The sequence below is a fragment of the Nomia melanderi genome, chromosome 8, assembly GCF_051020985.1.
Source record: "Nomia melanderi isolate GNS246 chromosome 8, iyNomMela1, whole genome shotgun sequence".
Lineage (NCBI taxonomy): Eukaryota > Metazoa > Arthropoda > Insecta > Hymenoptera > Halictidae > Nomia > Nomia melanderi.
Window position 1 is genome coordinate 4,570,302 of NC_135006.1, and position 12,199 is coordinate 4,582,500.

At 33.1% G+C, this 12,199-nt stretch overlaps 1 protein-coding gene across 2 annotated transcripts in view; it reads left to right on the top strand.

Moving 5' to 3' along the window:
• Positions 1-37: 37 nt before the first annotated feature.
• The window catches only part of LOC116426483 (glucocorticoid-induced transcript 1 protein), a 14,026-nt gene continuing 1,864 nt past the window's right edge, over positions 38-12,199 (top strand). The window contains exons 1-9 of one of the 2 annotated variants that reach the window (XM_076369907.1): positions 38-4,074; positions 5,573-5,733; positions 5,822-5,919; positions 6,084-6,226; positions 6,314-6,480; positions 6,564-6,693; positions 7,000-7,080; positions 8,120-8,255; positions 9,189-12,199. The exon at positions 9,189-12,199 is cut by the window's right edge and continues 1,864 nt beyond it. In XM_076369907.1, the coding sequence (XP_076226022.1) occupies positions 3,834-4,074; positions 5,573-5,733; positions 5,822-5,919; positions 6,084-6,226; positions 6,314-6,480; positions 6,564-6,693; positions 7,000-7,080; positions 8,120-8,255; positions 9,189-9,369 (1,338 nt within the window). In that variant the 5' untranslated portion in view covers positions 38-3,833 and the 3' untranslated portion in view covers positions 9,370-12,199. The remainder of the gene's footprint in view (positions 4,075-5,572; positions 5,734-5,821; positions 5,920-6,083; positions 6,227-6,313; positions 6,481-6,563; positions 6,694-6,999; positions 7,081-8,119; positions 8,256-9,188) is intronic. The other variant, XM_076369908.1, reaches the window with a different exon arrangement.

Consider the following 12,199-nt stretch of genomic DNA (forward strand, 5'->3'; position numbering starts at 1 on the left):
GCTTAGATCAATCAAAACAATTTTATCGGTGTAGAAAAATATCGATCATATTTGACATTTATAAGTGCAACATATACGTAGATACGTATGTGTCATACTTATACAAAATTATGTAAGTTTATTTATGTGCTAGACTTAGCGACATATGTCGCGCTCCTAAAGTGGAAGAGACTTGATTAGTATAATGTAATTTATAGTATTTTGTGTCATTGTTCGTTAATTTAATTTATTTACTTAAAACCAGTAAAAGTGATTCTTTCTTAATTTTGTACTACTTATCGTAATTATTGTCTGAATGTACTGTAATACACGTTTTGCATTGCCATAGTCTAATGTTTTAAAGTCACAACAGTTATCCTAAGATTCTACATACATATCTCATAAATAAAAGATGAAAATTTATATAAGAAATTTATTTTACAATCAGAACTTCATTGAAATATTAGGTCACAGAATTTGAAGTTTCAAAATCTAAGTAAGATGTCATAAATATTGTTGTCAACAAATTTTTAGTATCTCTGTATTCAATTTCTATCGATGTAATAGATTATATTTTATGCTTATAAATATTATTATTTTTCAATAAAAACAGTAAAAGACTAGTTTCATAATTACAAAGACTTAATAAAATTTCGTAATTATTTTTCGTCATATAAACAAATATTGTGTGTAAAACGAATACTTTAAATATAAATTATAATATTAAATGATGTTATAAAAGCGATACTTAATATTTTTTTTCTCAAAAAAGGCATGGAGAAATATATGTTAAAAAACATGATTTACTATACTACCAAAGGAATATATTGAAAACGTTTTGTGTTCTTATGTACAGTCTTTTGTTTTTCTATTGACAAATGTGCTTAGTTAACATATCATATTTTTACGTTTTATATCTTTTTATGGTATTCTAATACGTTTCAATGGTAAAATGCAAAGAATTTAATTTGTGCAAATTAAAATGATAAAAATAATACTCTTGTACTTATTTTATACCTAGAATTATTTGAAAATGCTTTATATGAAGATCAAAAACGTATTAAAAAGTTTAACTTGAATATCTTCCTTGCATCAGTTTTATTCGTTTACAATTAAAATTTATATTTTAATTATCATAAACATCACATTTTATCATAAAACTTATAATTATTATTGGTTATCATACAAAGCATTTTGTATTTCCATTACATATTCATTACAATCGTCAGTTAGATTTTCATTTATGAATGCAAAAAATAACTAGTGTATTGTAAATAGATAAGAAAATCAGAAATGAATTGAAGTTTGTGCTACTATTCATCATGTATTATTAAAGATTGATATTGCATATATTTTGTTTGTATAAATGGCTTTTATTTTTTGTATAACATATTTATATGAATAGCATATAGTAAGTACATATGTGTACATATATATATTTGTTTTATGTATAAATTATTACTGTATTGTAAACAGAAATTTATACACACAGAAAATTTAATGTTTGTAGTCATAGTAAATACTTCAATACTTTATATTTTATGTAATATTTTATTTTGTTTGTGCGAGTGACAATTCCAAAACAGAATTTAGATCAATTGATGTGTAGAAATTTACATACTCAATATTCTGGCACTTCCAGTTTACTTGCTAAACCGTTATTTATTGCTATGCATAGAAATGTAGATTCACATGTACACTAATTGTGTTCATTCATATTTTCCACTTATTGAAGTCCTGTTTCTTTACCTGTTTATGATTAAATAATACTATAATTTACATCAATAATTAATGATAGTTTAAGTGGACTGAAATGAAAATTATAGTATGCATATATTAGATATATCAATAAAATATGCTCAGTATTGTGTTCAAATATTTTTAATAAACTATGGTTGACAGATAATGTTTATGAGATTAGAACTACATTATAGTGTGAATTATTGAAGGTAATAATATTAGAACCTAAGTATACCAATAAAAATTTAATAGTTTATTTAGATGAATATATAATATTCCTTGTAAAGTGCTAGTACAGTAATTTGTTATCACTTAAAATTTGATTACACATAGGCACGTACAACTGTGTATGTCATTGTATAAAAATACTACACCTTTCGATTAACGCTTAATGAAAAGGACACCAGTGCCTTTATAAAACAGGATTTCACGTGACTTCTGATTAATAGTGACGAATGATATAACTTGTAAAGTTTACAAATAAAAAATCGATTGTATAGCTTGGTTTGGTTTTATTTTTTTCTGCTTCTAAATTTAAAATAAAATTTTCAAATAATATTAAGGATTCTATATATTTATGTAATATCATTCTTATTGCATTCTATAGTTACTAATGTGCTCAAAAATTTGTACTACTTAATTAACTTCGATATTTCGATTACAATAAAATTAATTATGTTTAAATCTAGTCATGTATTGTCAACATTATGATGTTTGGAGTATTGTAATGTAACCACACGGCGTCATGTAAAATTGTAAATAAATATACGAGCTTAATTCATATAAACGAAGTTTTTTATTTTCAATTATTTAGGGAAGATGGATTTATATGGTTGTTATTGTACATATGTATTTTCCTTTAATAACGAAATCGCATATGAGAAAAATAGTAAATTATATATTTTATGGGAAAGGTAACGCGTAACGAGAGCTCGAAACTAGGAAAAAACGTTTGTTTTGCAATTAAAATGCCCATAAAAATTCAGTGGAGTCAATACTATCGAAATCCAAGCTCGCGCGTAATATTGACTCGATTCGTAGCAATTCAACCGATTGTATGTTCGAGATTTCTCCCAGCGAGAGTATCGAATGAACGTAGCGTGCACGCGCCGTAGCTGAAAAACGTAAGCTCGAATACTACGCCTGTGCTAGTAGATACGTGCCCCCGTACACGAAAGTTATTCACGCACGCTATTCATCGGCTTGTGCTCCTCCATTACGTACATAACGTGAAACGTAAGACGCTACATACTGGCCTGTACGTGTGTCGCGCCAGGTGTATATAAGCATAGTTGCACACGAGCGGTCGGGTACACGTATACCAAAACATACTCTCCTCAGTTAAAACGTGATCCCGTAGAAAACGAAGGGGCCCATAGCAAGAGGCGCGCGATTCTCCGCGAGGAACCGGTGGATCGAACAACGATTACGTTGAACCAAGGTGATCTGTGGAAAACGGAGAATAAACGGGCCGGATAAACAAACGTTTTCGCGTCGGAGGATCGAGGTGATTTGCAAAGGGTGAATTTGAGTGTCACTGCACAAGCGCGGAGAAGAGAGAGAGAATCAAAGGACGAGTGAGTGAGAGGGCAATAGGACGCTAGCTACGGTGCTACGGTGGTAGTGAATGGAACGCGGCCCCCACGGGTGAGCGTAGTACGACGCTCCACGGGCTAGCGTTGCACCAATGACCAGCCGGGACTGGCGATCACGTGACGTGCGTGCCGAGCCAGCAGCAGAACATTGCAAATGACAAGACGCGTAGGGCATTGTCGTCGCGCCGCCGCTGCCACAGTTCTCGTCGTTGTTGGTGAATCCGTCGCGCCGCCGCCGCCGCCGTCGTCGTTGCCACCGTCGTTGATGAGATCTCGCCCGCCGCCGGGAACGCGACCATCCTAAAAACCGTTCCGGAATCTTTGTCTTCGGTGTGTCGGCACTGTCGGTATCGCTACTGTCGGCGCGTGTGCGCGACAAAGTCGCGGGTGCTCGGAGGCCTCGTGCCCTGAACGGTGCCCGCGGCGCCCCGTCCTTAGTACAACATACCCGACACAGTGTACCAAACAACACGCCGACATCTCGAACGGCCCGAGGGTGGCATCTGTCTACATGACAAAATGTCGGGATCACAGCGGATGCGAAAGTCCTCGCCATGCTCGACATCGAAGCAAGGCCCAATGCGCGCGACTCTACCCGTAAGTTCTCTATTACGACAAGGCCGGCAAGGCAGCAGCCTCAGGAAAAGCAACAGCAACAGTCCCACCGTATCACCGACGAACGCGAGTGCGTGGCGGGCCCGCATCTCGCCGGAGACCTCTTCCTCGGGACAACGAAGCCCCGGTTCTCTCTCTTACAAAGGTATTTACTGCCACTATGCCCCCCTCCTCGTCCCCCTCTGTCGCTCGTTCTCTCTCACACACTTCCCCTCGGACCCCCTTCTACTCTTACTGTGTACATGTCGTTTACATGTCCTGTACATGCCCGTCGTACTCACTCCGTACACTGTTATCTTTCGATCGACTTCTTTGTTGTGTCTGTCATTTTACGTTTTACAAACCTCCTCCGTTCGTATTCCCCCGATTAACCCTTGGAGCACGAACGCTCGTGTGACGACGCGGCGTACGGATGCCGGGTCATTTTGACCCCTTCTTGAAACGTTGATTGTACGTGTACTTTTTTAAAAGGATTGGAAGGTTGCGAATACTCTGCGAGTATTGTATGATAACGGAAGGGGATAAATGTACGATGAACGTCAACCATTTTATTTGTATATTTTATATTAATAATATAGTTATTTGATCTACGAAGAGATGACAGAAGTTGTTTTAATGTTTTTATGCTTTTGACTTGTTCGAACCGATCATTTTGATGATTGTACCACTGAGGTAGATTGCGTTCAATTGCTATGTATTCTTATTTACATCTGCAATGCATCGTTGTTTATATTGACATCATAGGGAAAAGATTTGTTGTTCTTATGAAAACTTTTTAGCTGACTGATCAAAATGACTTGGCATTCGTTTGGCAAGGATTACAGGCTAATACTTCTTATTTCCTTTCCCTCTTTTAGTTTCATTTCCTTCGATATTGATATAAATCAACATCCAATTGTTTATTCACCTAGTTTCTGTGGATTTTATCTTCAGTTTGTTTGTAATTGTAATGTTGTCATTCTGGTTTCTTCTTCAATGTTTGGAATGAGATTTTCTTGAAAGATTAATATAAATTATTGGTGGTTATATGTATCATTATTCTTGATGAATGTGAATTATATGTAGTATATACTGTTAAACATAAATATAATTATCATAAGACAAATAAACAGTTTTAGCTGTTATTATGGTATTTGTTTTTGTCCTTTTCATACAAGCACAAGTTTTATATATATTAAATGTTGCAAACTTTTTAATATGACCTAGTATATTTAAGTTTTTAACTTTCAATGACACTACTTACTGTGCTTTTAATGTTTTAAGAACTAAAGGTTTTATTCAAGGTAACATATTGTGTCACGTCTGAATTTATATGTGAATATGTAAAGATAGTGTATAAGTAATTGATACTATGCTTTTTGTACCTTTCTTTTGTCATTCTGTATTATCTTTAATCGATTAACTCGGTAACCGAACATTTAGTTTTAGATCGGTTCCACAAGAAACATTAATAATACTCATTATTTTTTCCTTTGTCCTGTTATTATAATTTTATTCTAATTTCAGTTTACATGTTTATTTCATCCAGTAACCGAAACACATTTTTGATAGTCCGGTTCTGGTTCACACCTACATAATGATAGAATCCTAATGTTTTTTTAAAGAGATGTTACATTTTTGTATAAAATGTTTGTTATCTACAGCAAAATCAAAAACATTAAGTGGAAGATGTACGGAAAGTTTAAGTGGAAACCAAAATATTCGGAGGACAGCATCGTTAGATACTATCTACTTGAAAGGACAATGGCCCCGCGATTCATACTACATTCATTCCAGTTCTCTTTTGGTTGATAAATCTACTCAGGTATATTACACTTTCATGTTTCAATATTTTAATTTTTACTGTCAAATTTTCTGAAATATTTATCTTAATATTATATTTTTGTATGCAGACAGAGGAATGGTCGAATGAACCAAGGAAATTACACACTCGTCATCCTACAGAACAATCTACTACAGATGAGAAGTTGGAAAAGTACTTCAGGCATCGGTATATAAATTTTCTTTAAATTTTTTGTTTTCTGTTCATTATAATATTGATGAAAGATTAAACTAGGAATTTGTTGATCATACTTCAAAAATGTATTATCTTGTACTGTTAATGTAAAAATATATTTTATTAAAAAACAATTTATTAATAAGTTTATAATGTAGGTTACAGCGTACAAATAAGGAAGGCACTAGTAGTAGAGAACGGACAGCTGCATTTGGACTCATAATGCCTGGTGGGCCACCACCAGCCTTCCCTGCAGACCACACAGTACTTCTACCCAGTATTGCTTCACAAACACCAATACGTAAGTTCATTTGTTGCCTTTCAATTATACCTAAAGTATTTCCTTTTATGGAATTATATTTACATGTTATTTTTGTTATTCTATTAGACAATCAATTTAGCTTGAGTACAAAGGCAAGTCCTATGAACATCCCTATGAAACCAATGAGGCCGCCAATGCGTTCTTCTATCGAAGGATTAAATCAAGAAATTGAAGGGCTCGTTCTTAAATCTACAACTAATCCTAGTGATCCTGATCATCCAGTGGAAGACAAAGTAAGCGATATATTTAATACTAACTCAATAAATTTTTATAAATACAACGATAAAACTGATTTGAATTGAAATGTTTGTTTCAGTATGCGCGATATCGTGAACAAATTACGCCGGAAGGACATCGTGCGCCGTTAGCAGACTTACTGAGGGCTACTCGCAGCGTTAATACACAAACACCAGCTACAGACCTTCCCTCCAGTTCTTATTCTTCAGGTAATTTCAAAATTATTAGTTATCGAATACTAAAGAGTTTCTAGGTATATGAGTTCTAATTACCAATGTTTTCACACTGCTTGTATCCATAGAAACTTTATGTTTAAGTTATGAAAGAGTTTTAATCAAAATTGTAATTGCATCTAATACCTACTTGTTACTGATATTCGTAACAAAATAATTTTTTGGTGAATCTATAAAGATTTAAATGCATATTTTATTAAGAGTATATGTATGTGAATTATTTCTGGTTACTGGAAATAATATAAATAACAGACTAACTATGGTGTGTGCCTGTTGAGACAGGCCCTCCATCTAGGAATTCTGAGTCTCCGCTGATTCCTGGTCTTATGGATGCCTCCCGTCCGCCTAGCGATCTCTTACAAGGTTGGCTCATATTTGCGGAAATGTTGCTTTTATCTTTTTTCTGAAATTCCTTCAACTGAATTTGTTTATCTTAGTTTATTTTCATTGAATGCCCTTGTCCAGATAGTTAATGAGATTTTATACGTCTATTATCAAATGTTTTACTGTTTCCAAAGTATATATTTTGCGAAATATTTACGCATAAATATATGTATATTTAATTATGAAGTATGCGCATGCACTGTTTTACTTCGAAATATAAAGATCACGTGTATTTTATAAAAGGTTAAAGTATCAATTACTATTTAATAATACATCTGAAATTATTTTCTGATTTTATGTAGTAAATTATAGTATATCACGCGGACCAAAAGACTTTATCGTTTCATGGAATACTAAATGCCAAATTGAATGTACACTATACATTATGACATTACATGGTAAATTAATCTGTTCTTTATAAATTACAATGTACATTTATATTACTGTTTATTAGTATATTCGTGGCTGCATGCAAGCTTCATTTTATATAGCTTTTATATATGTTATATACTTTAAGAAATTCTTTTTTAAATCATTTCAAGTGTAGATCACTATTAAACGACCTTCTATTAATATACTTTATTCATTAGAATGTAATAAATTTCTATTATAGTCGAAAAATGTTATTGCGATAGAAATGGAAATTCAATACTTTAAAGTTGCATGTTAAAACACATACTGTAAAATATTACACAAGTACTAAATTAATTTTGTAATTTCATTCTTTACTTTTCATATATGATATATGATGCGAAATATGTATCATTTTTGTAGAACAAAATGTACTTGCTTAAATTTGTTTTTACATATTTGTATCGTTAGCAATGCGGAATGAAGTCTCATTTCGATATATAAAGTTATTTACATTTCATAAAAATGTATCTGTTCATAAATGCATTGGGTGATTTATGTTGTTAGCATGAGCTTACGATATTTGTTTCCTCAATTGCTGTAAAGAGTATATTTATATATTGTTTTTATATTGTTACTAATCTAGTTATTTTAATTCATCTTTAAGGTGGAAGTCGTGGTTCAACCCCTGAACAAGACAGAGAAGGACGTCTTGGCACCTCTCCTCACATTAACAGGTTCCTAGCAAGAGAACCACCTGATGGCTGTGAGAAAGTCAATCTTAAATTTGTAGAGGATGCCAGGTAATTTCACATACATATTTATTTTAATATACTTGTAGGTAACTCAACATTTATTGTTCAATATCGCGTCGCATGCCTTACCCATTTCTAAATATTACTTTTTCGCGAATAAGGTTGAATACATGCATTCATATATATATATATTTTCTTTTTTTTGAGCCAAAGAAGGGTTATCTAAATTTGCAAGCGTATCTCACATGATTAAACTGATTGAGATCATGAAATATAGAGTGATGCCCGTTTAAATTTCACAAAACTCAGGAGCTGGTAGTGAAATTCTCGCGAGCAGGGTACAGTTTGTTGACTCAAGCACGGTTCGACGAAGTGAGAAAATAGGTATAACGAACGTAAAAGAGATAGAAGCAATATATCGAGTAGCGACGGTTGGGACTCGATACATCAAAGCTATACCGCAACTGAAAAAAACATACAAAAGAGAAAATTTCATTATCAGTAATTTTCTCCTTACCTTCATAAATGTTACACCAATGAATTGCTAAGGTTCTCCTGATTAAAATGAGTCCAAACATAACGCAAATTGAATTAGTTTTATCGATCTGAAGCATTCACATATTTAATTTTATTATTTATATAAAAACCGATAAAATTAGCCCGATTTGTATCTTATTTGGACTCGTTTTTATTGGAAGTTACGGAAAATGAAATTTTCTTCATTGGATGTTTACTTTTTACAGTCACGGCATCCCATTGATGTGTGTCTATTTGTTTTCTTTTCATTGTATTCATTTTCTATCCTTGCTTGCTGAGATGACTTCGTCGAGCTCGAGGGACTGACTGGTGGCAGAAGAGTGGGGATTAGTCTTGGAAATTTAACTGTACGGATTTTACTGAAATTTAAGCGGACATCGCTGTAACATGAATGTTTGCACGAATACTTCAGTATCACTGAAGCAATTATATTTCTATGCATAGGCGACCCATGATAGACTTGAGCAAACTAGACTATTGCCCAAAGCCGTGTGTAGCATTCCAGTTAAAACCTAGCTTGGGATCAGCGTTCCTGCCATTACAACAGCCAGCCAGTCCAACGATGGTTGCAAGTGCATCACCCTCTTCGCATACAACACCAACTACACCTCCTCCAAATCCATAGTCCTGCTCTTTACCTTATGGAATAATGTTTAAAAACCCAATTGGTATATATATATTTTTCTTTACCGACCTCACGGGTAGAAAGTGGTTTACTTTGACACGAAAGCATACACCGACAAAGAAAAAGTTACCGAAAAGCAGCCTGTTTTCAGTGCGACCCCAACTTTCGGGCATCGTGATTGTGTAATTAAAAAGAAGTTCTAATTACATCGATACGAAATATTGAATGACATCGGAGAGCTCCGTTAAAATGTTTGAAACAATAATAAAATACGAGGAACAATAATTTGTGATAAACTAAAAGGGAAAAGGAAAACGACATTTAGGAATGAACATTGTGTTCTACAGGGAAAAAGACTAATAAAAATTGTGTATTCTAAATTTAGTGCTAAAACGTGCTAAACGAGTTTAGTTTTGTATACAGGGATAAATATTCAATATGTCGAAAAGTATTAAATTTGATTGTTGGGAAAGGCAAAATTCTACTGATACAAAAATGGGTACATGTGCCTGGATTTATGTACATTGGTACCCCTCTATAATATTCTCATTAGATCTTTATCACTTTCGAATGATTCGATTTGCATAGTGAAACGAAAGAAAAAAATAAAACAAAAACACCTGTTAGAATTTTGTATCGTTTTGTATTATTACTCGTACGCTGAGAATATTCAACTTATTATTATATGAGGAGCTCGAAAATAGTGTATCCCTATGGTACATTATTTTTTTTTCTTTTAGACTTATGTTCTTCTTAGATTTATATACGTACACGCATTCTTTACCCTTTCTCTTTTTTTTAACGTCGCATATGTAAGATAAAGGCATATAAATTAATTGTCACGATAGTTCTTATTTTGTATTACGTGTACAAATGTGCACTTTTTGCATAGCTTCTCTTTTTATAGTGATTTCTTAGACTGTAAGGTTTCTACTTTGAAAGGTAAAAACACTTTGTTCAACTATAGTGTTCAGTGTCATAAAGCAACTTATGAAACTTAAGTTAATCGCAAGAGTATATTTTATTAATTGATAACTTTGTAGATTACCATAGGGTTACAAAATTTTTGGTTTAACTTCTATTATGTTAGTTTACTATCTGAATATGTACAACCAATACAGCATGTAATGACAGGTTGACGGATGTATGATAGTGTGAACCTAACGATACAAGGTGGAAATGTAATGAGTAATAATATGGAGAGTGGTAAGATTTAAACATTGATTGAGACAACAAGTAACGATATGTGCTTTAAGCCAGTGCGGTATCAGATGTGCATATAAATGGCTCCCTAACTTGGCACAGTATTGGTGTGACTGTAGGTTTTTGTATAAACGCGGATCGTAGTGGAAAAAAAAGTTTTATAATCTGCGTTCTATACAAATGACAGTATGCATGTGTTGTAATATCAGAATCCTGTTTAAACCATCCACGAATAACGTTGAAGCTCGTCGTACTACTGAAATAACAAAGATTTTGTACGAATGTAATGGACAGGACGAAACTTAGGAACTAATTTAATCACTCAAACTAACGCTATAGCATTTTAAAATATTTTTAACGCGCGGCCTGTAGAACGATTTTACTCCAATAAATTTCACGATTAGCAGCGACTTTTTAAATTTCTTTCGTACGATAAGAATAATCAAAGAAATATCAAATATTGTAGGAAATATTTTGATATGAACTACTCTACTCTGTACTAAAAGTAAATGAAAAAAAGGAAGACGAAGAAAATGAAGAAAAAACATGAAGAGTTATTCGTGCGATGGGTTAACTTATTATTTTAGTGTATGCAGACATAGCCACTCAAGAAGTTCAATTTATTTTTTGCTTTTTAATACAGAACGTTTTTGCAAACGATTTTATAGTTACGGTCTGAGGAATAAGGATCTTAAATAAAATATAAGATCGAGAGCAGGGAAGAACAGTTTTTTAAATACAATAGTAATATACTTTCTAATATTATAATGTATCTAGCTACAACAGTGAAGACGAAGAAGGAAAAAAAGAAATGTTAACACATAAAGTACCTGGCACACTGGTCTATGCTCTCTTTTATCCAGCTCACTAGGAAGTTCATGCCTTAGAATGCGTGGCAAAGTGTGCTAAATAGACAAGAAGGTTAATCAGAGAGTCAGGATATATACAAAAATGCACTGGCTAGTTAACAAGTATACAATACAAAACTAATCTGCTATCTACTAGCTTAAGAAGATTTTCTTTTATTTATTTTCGCTATGGACCTAAATGACATTATCCCATCGCTGTAAGAATACGTGAGTTGTAAACTGTCGAGTTTACTAGTGCTCCAAAACACAGAAAAAAAGAAGAAATAAGAAAAGGAAACGAGAGATAAAAAAAGAAACTTATCGATCGCGTATTTCATCTGTTGGCATATTTTCACTTCAACGGAGGAAAATAATGGAAGAAAAAGAATGTTTTAACGTAAACACATTGTATTAATCATAGTGACTAAAAGAAAAAAAGAACGTTTCATACTTTTACTAATAAACAGAGGAGGAAAAATTACTTTAGAGAAAAAAAGGCTAGCCTTATTATTTTTTACTACACTTAGAAGGCTCCACTTTTTAACCTTCATGTACTTGCATAATGTGTTATCATTGTTAAGCTTTTGTTGTCAATTCTCATGAACAGAGGAATGTGTGTAAAGACTGCTAACACTAAAGATTACCTGTTGTTTGGATATACCTAAATTTAAAACGAAAGAGAAAAAAAATTAGGCTCAAATTCGTCTCTCCGGTTACCTATGAAACGATATAGGGATATATACTCTTTTAATGATTCGTTAAGTAAATGATCCTTACGT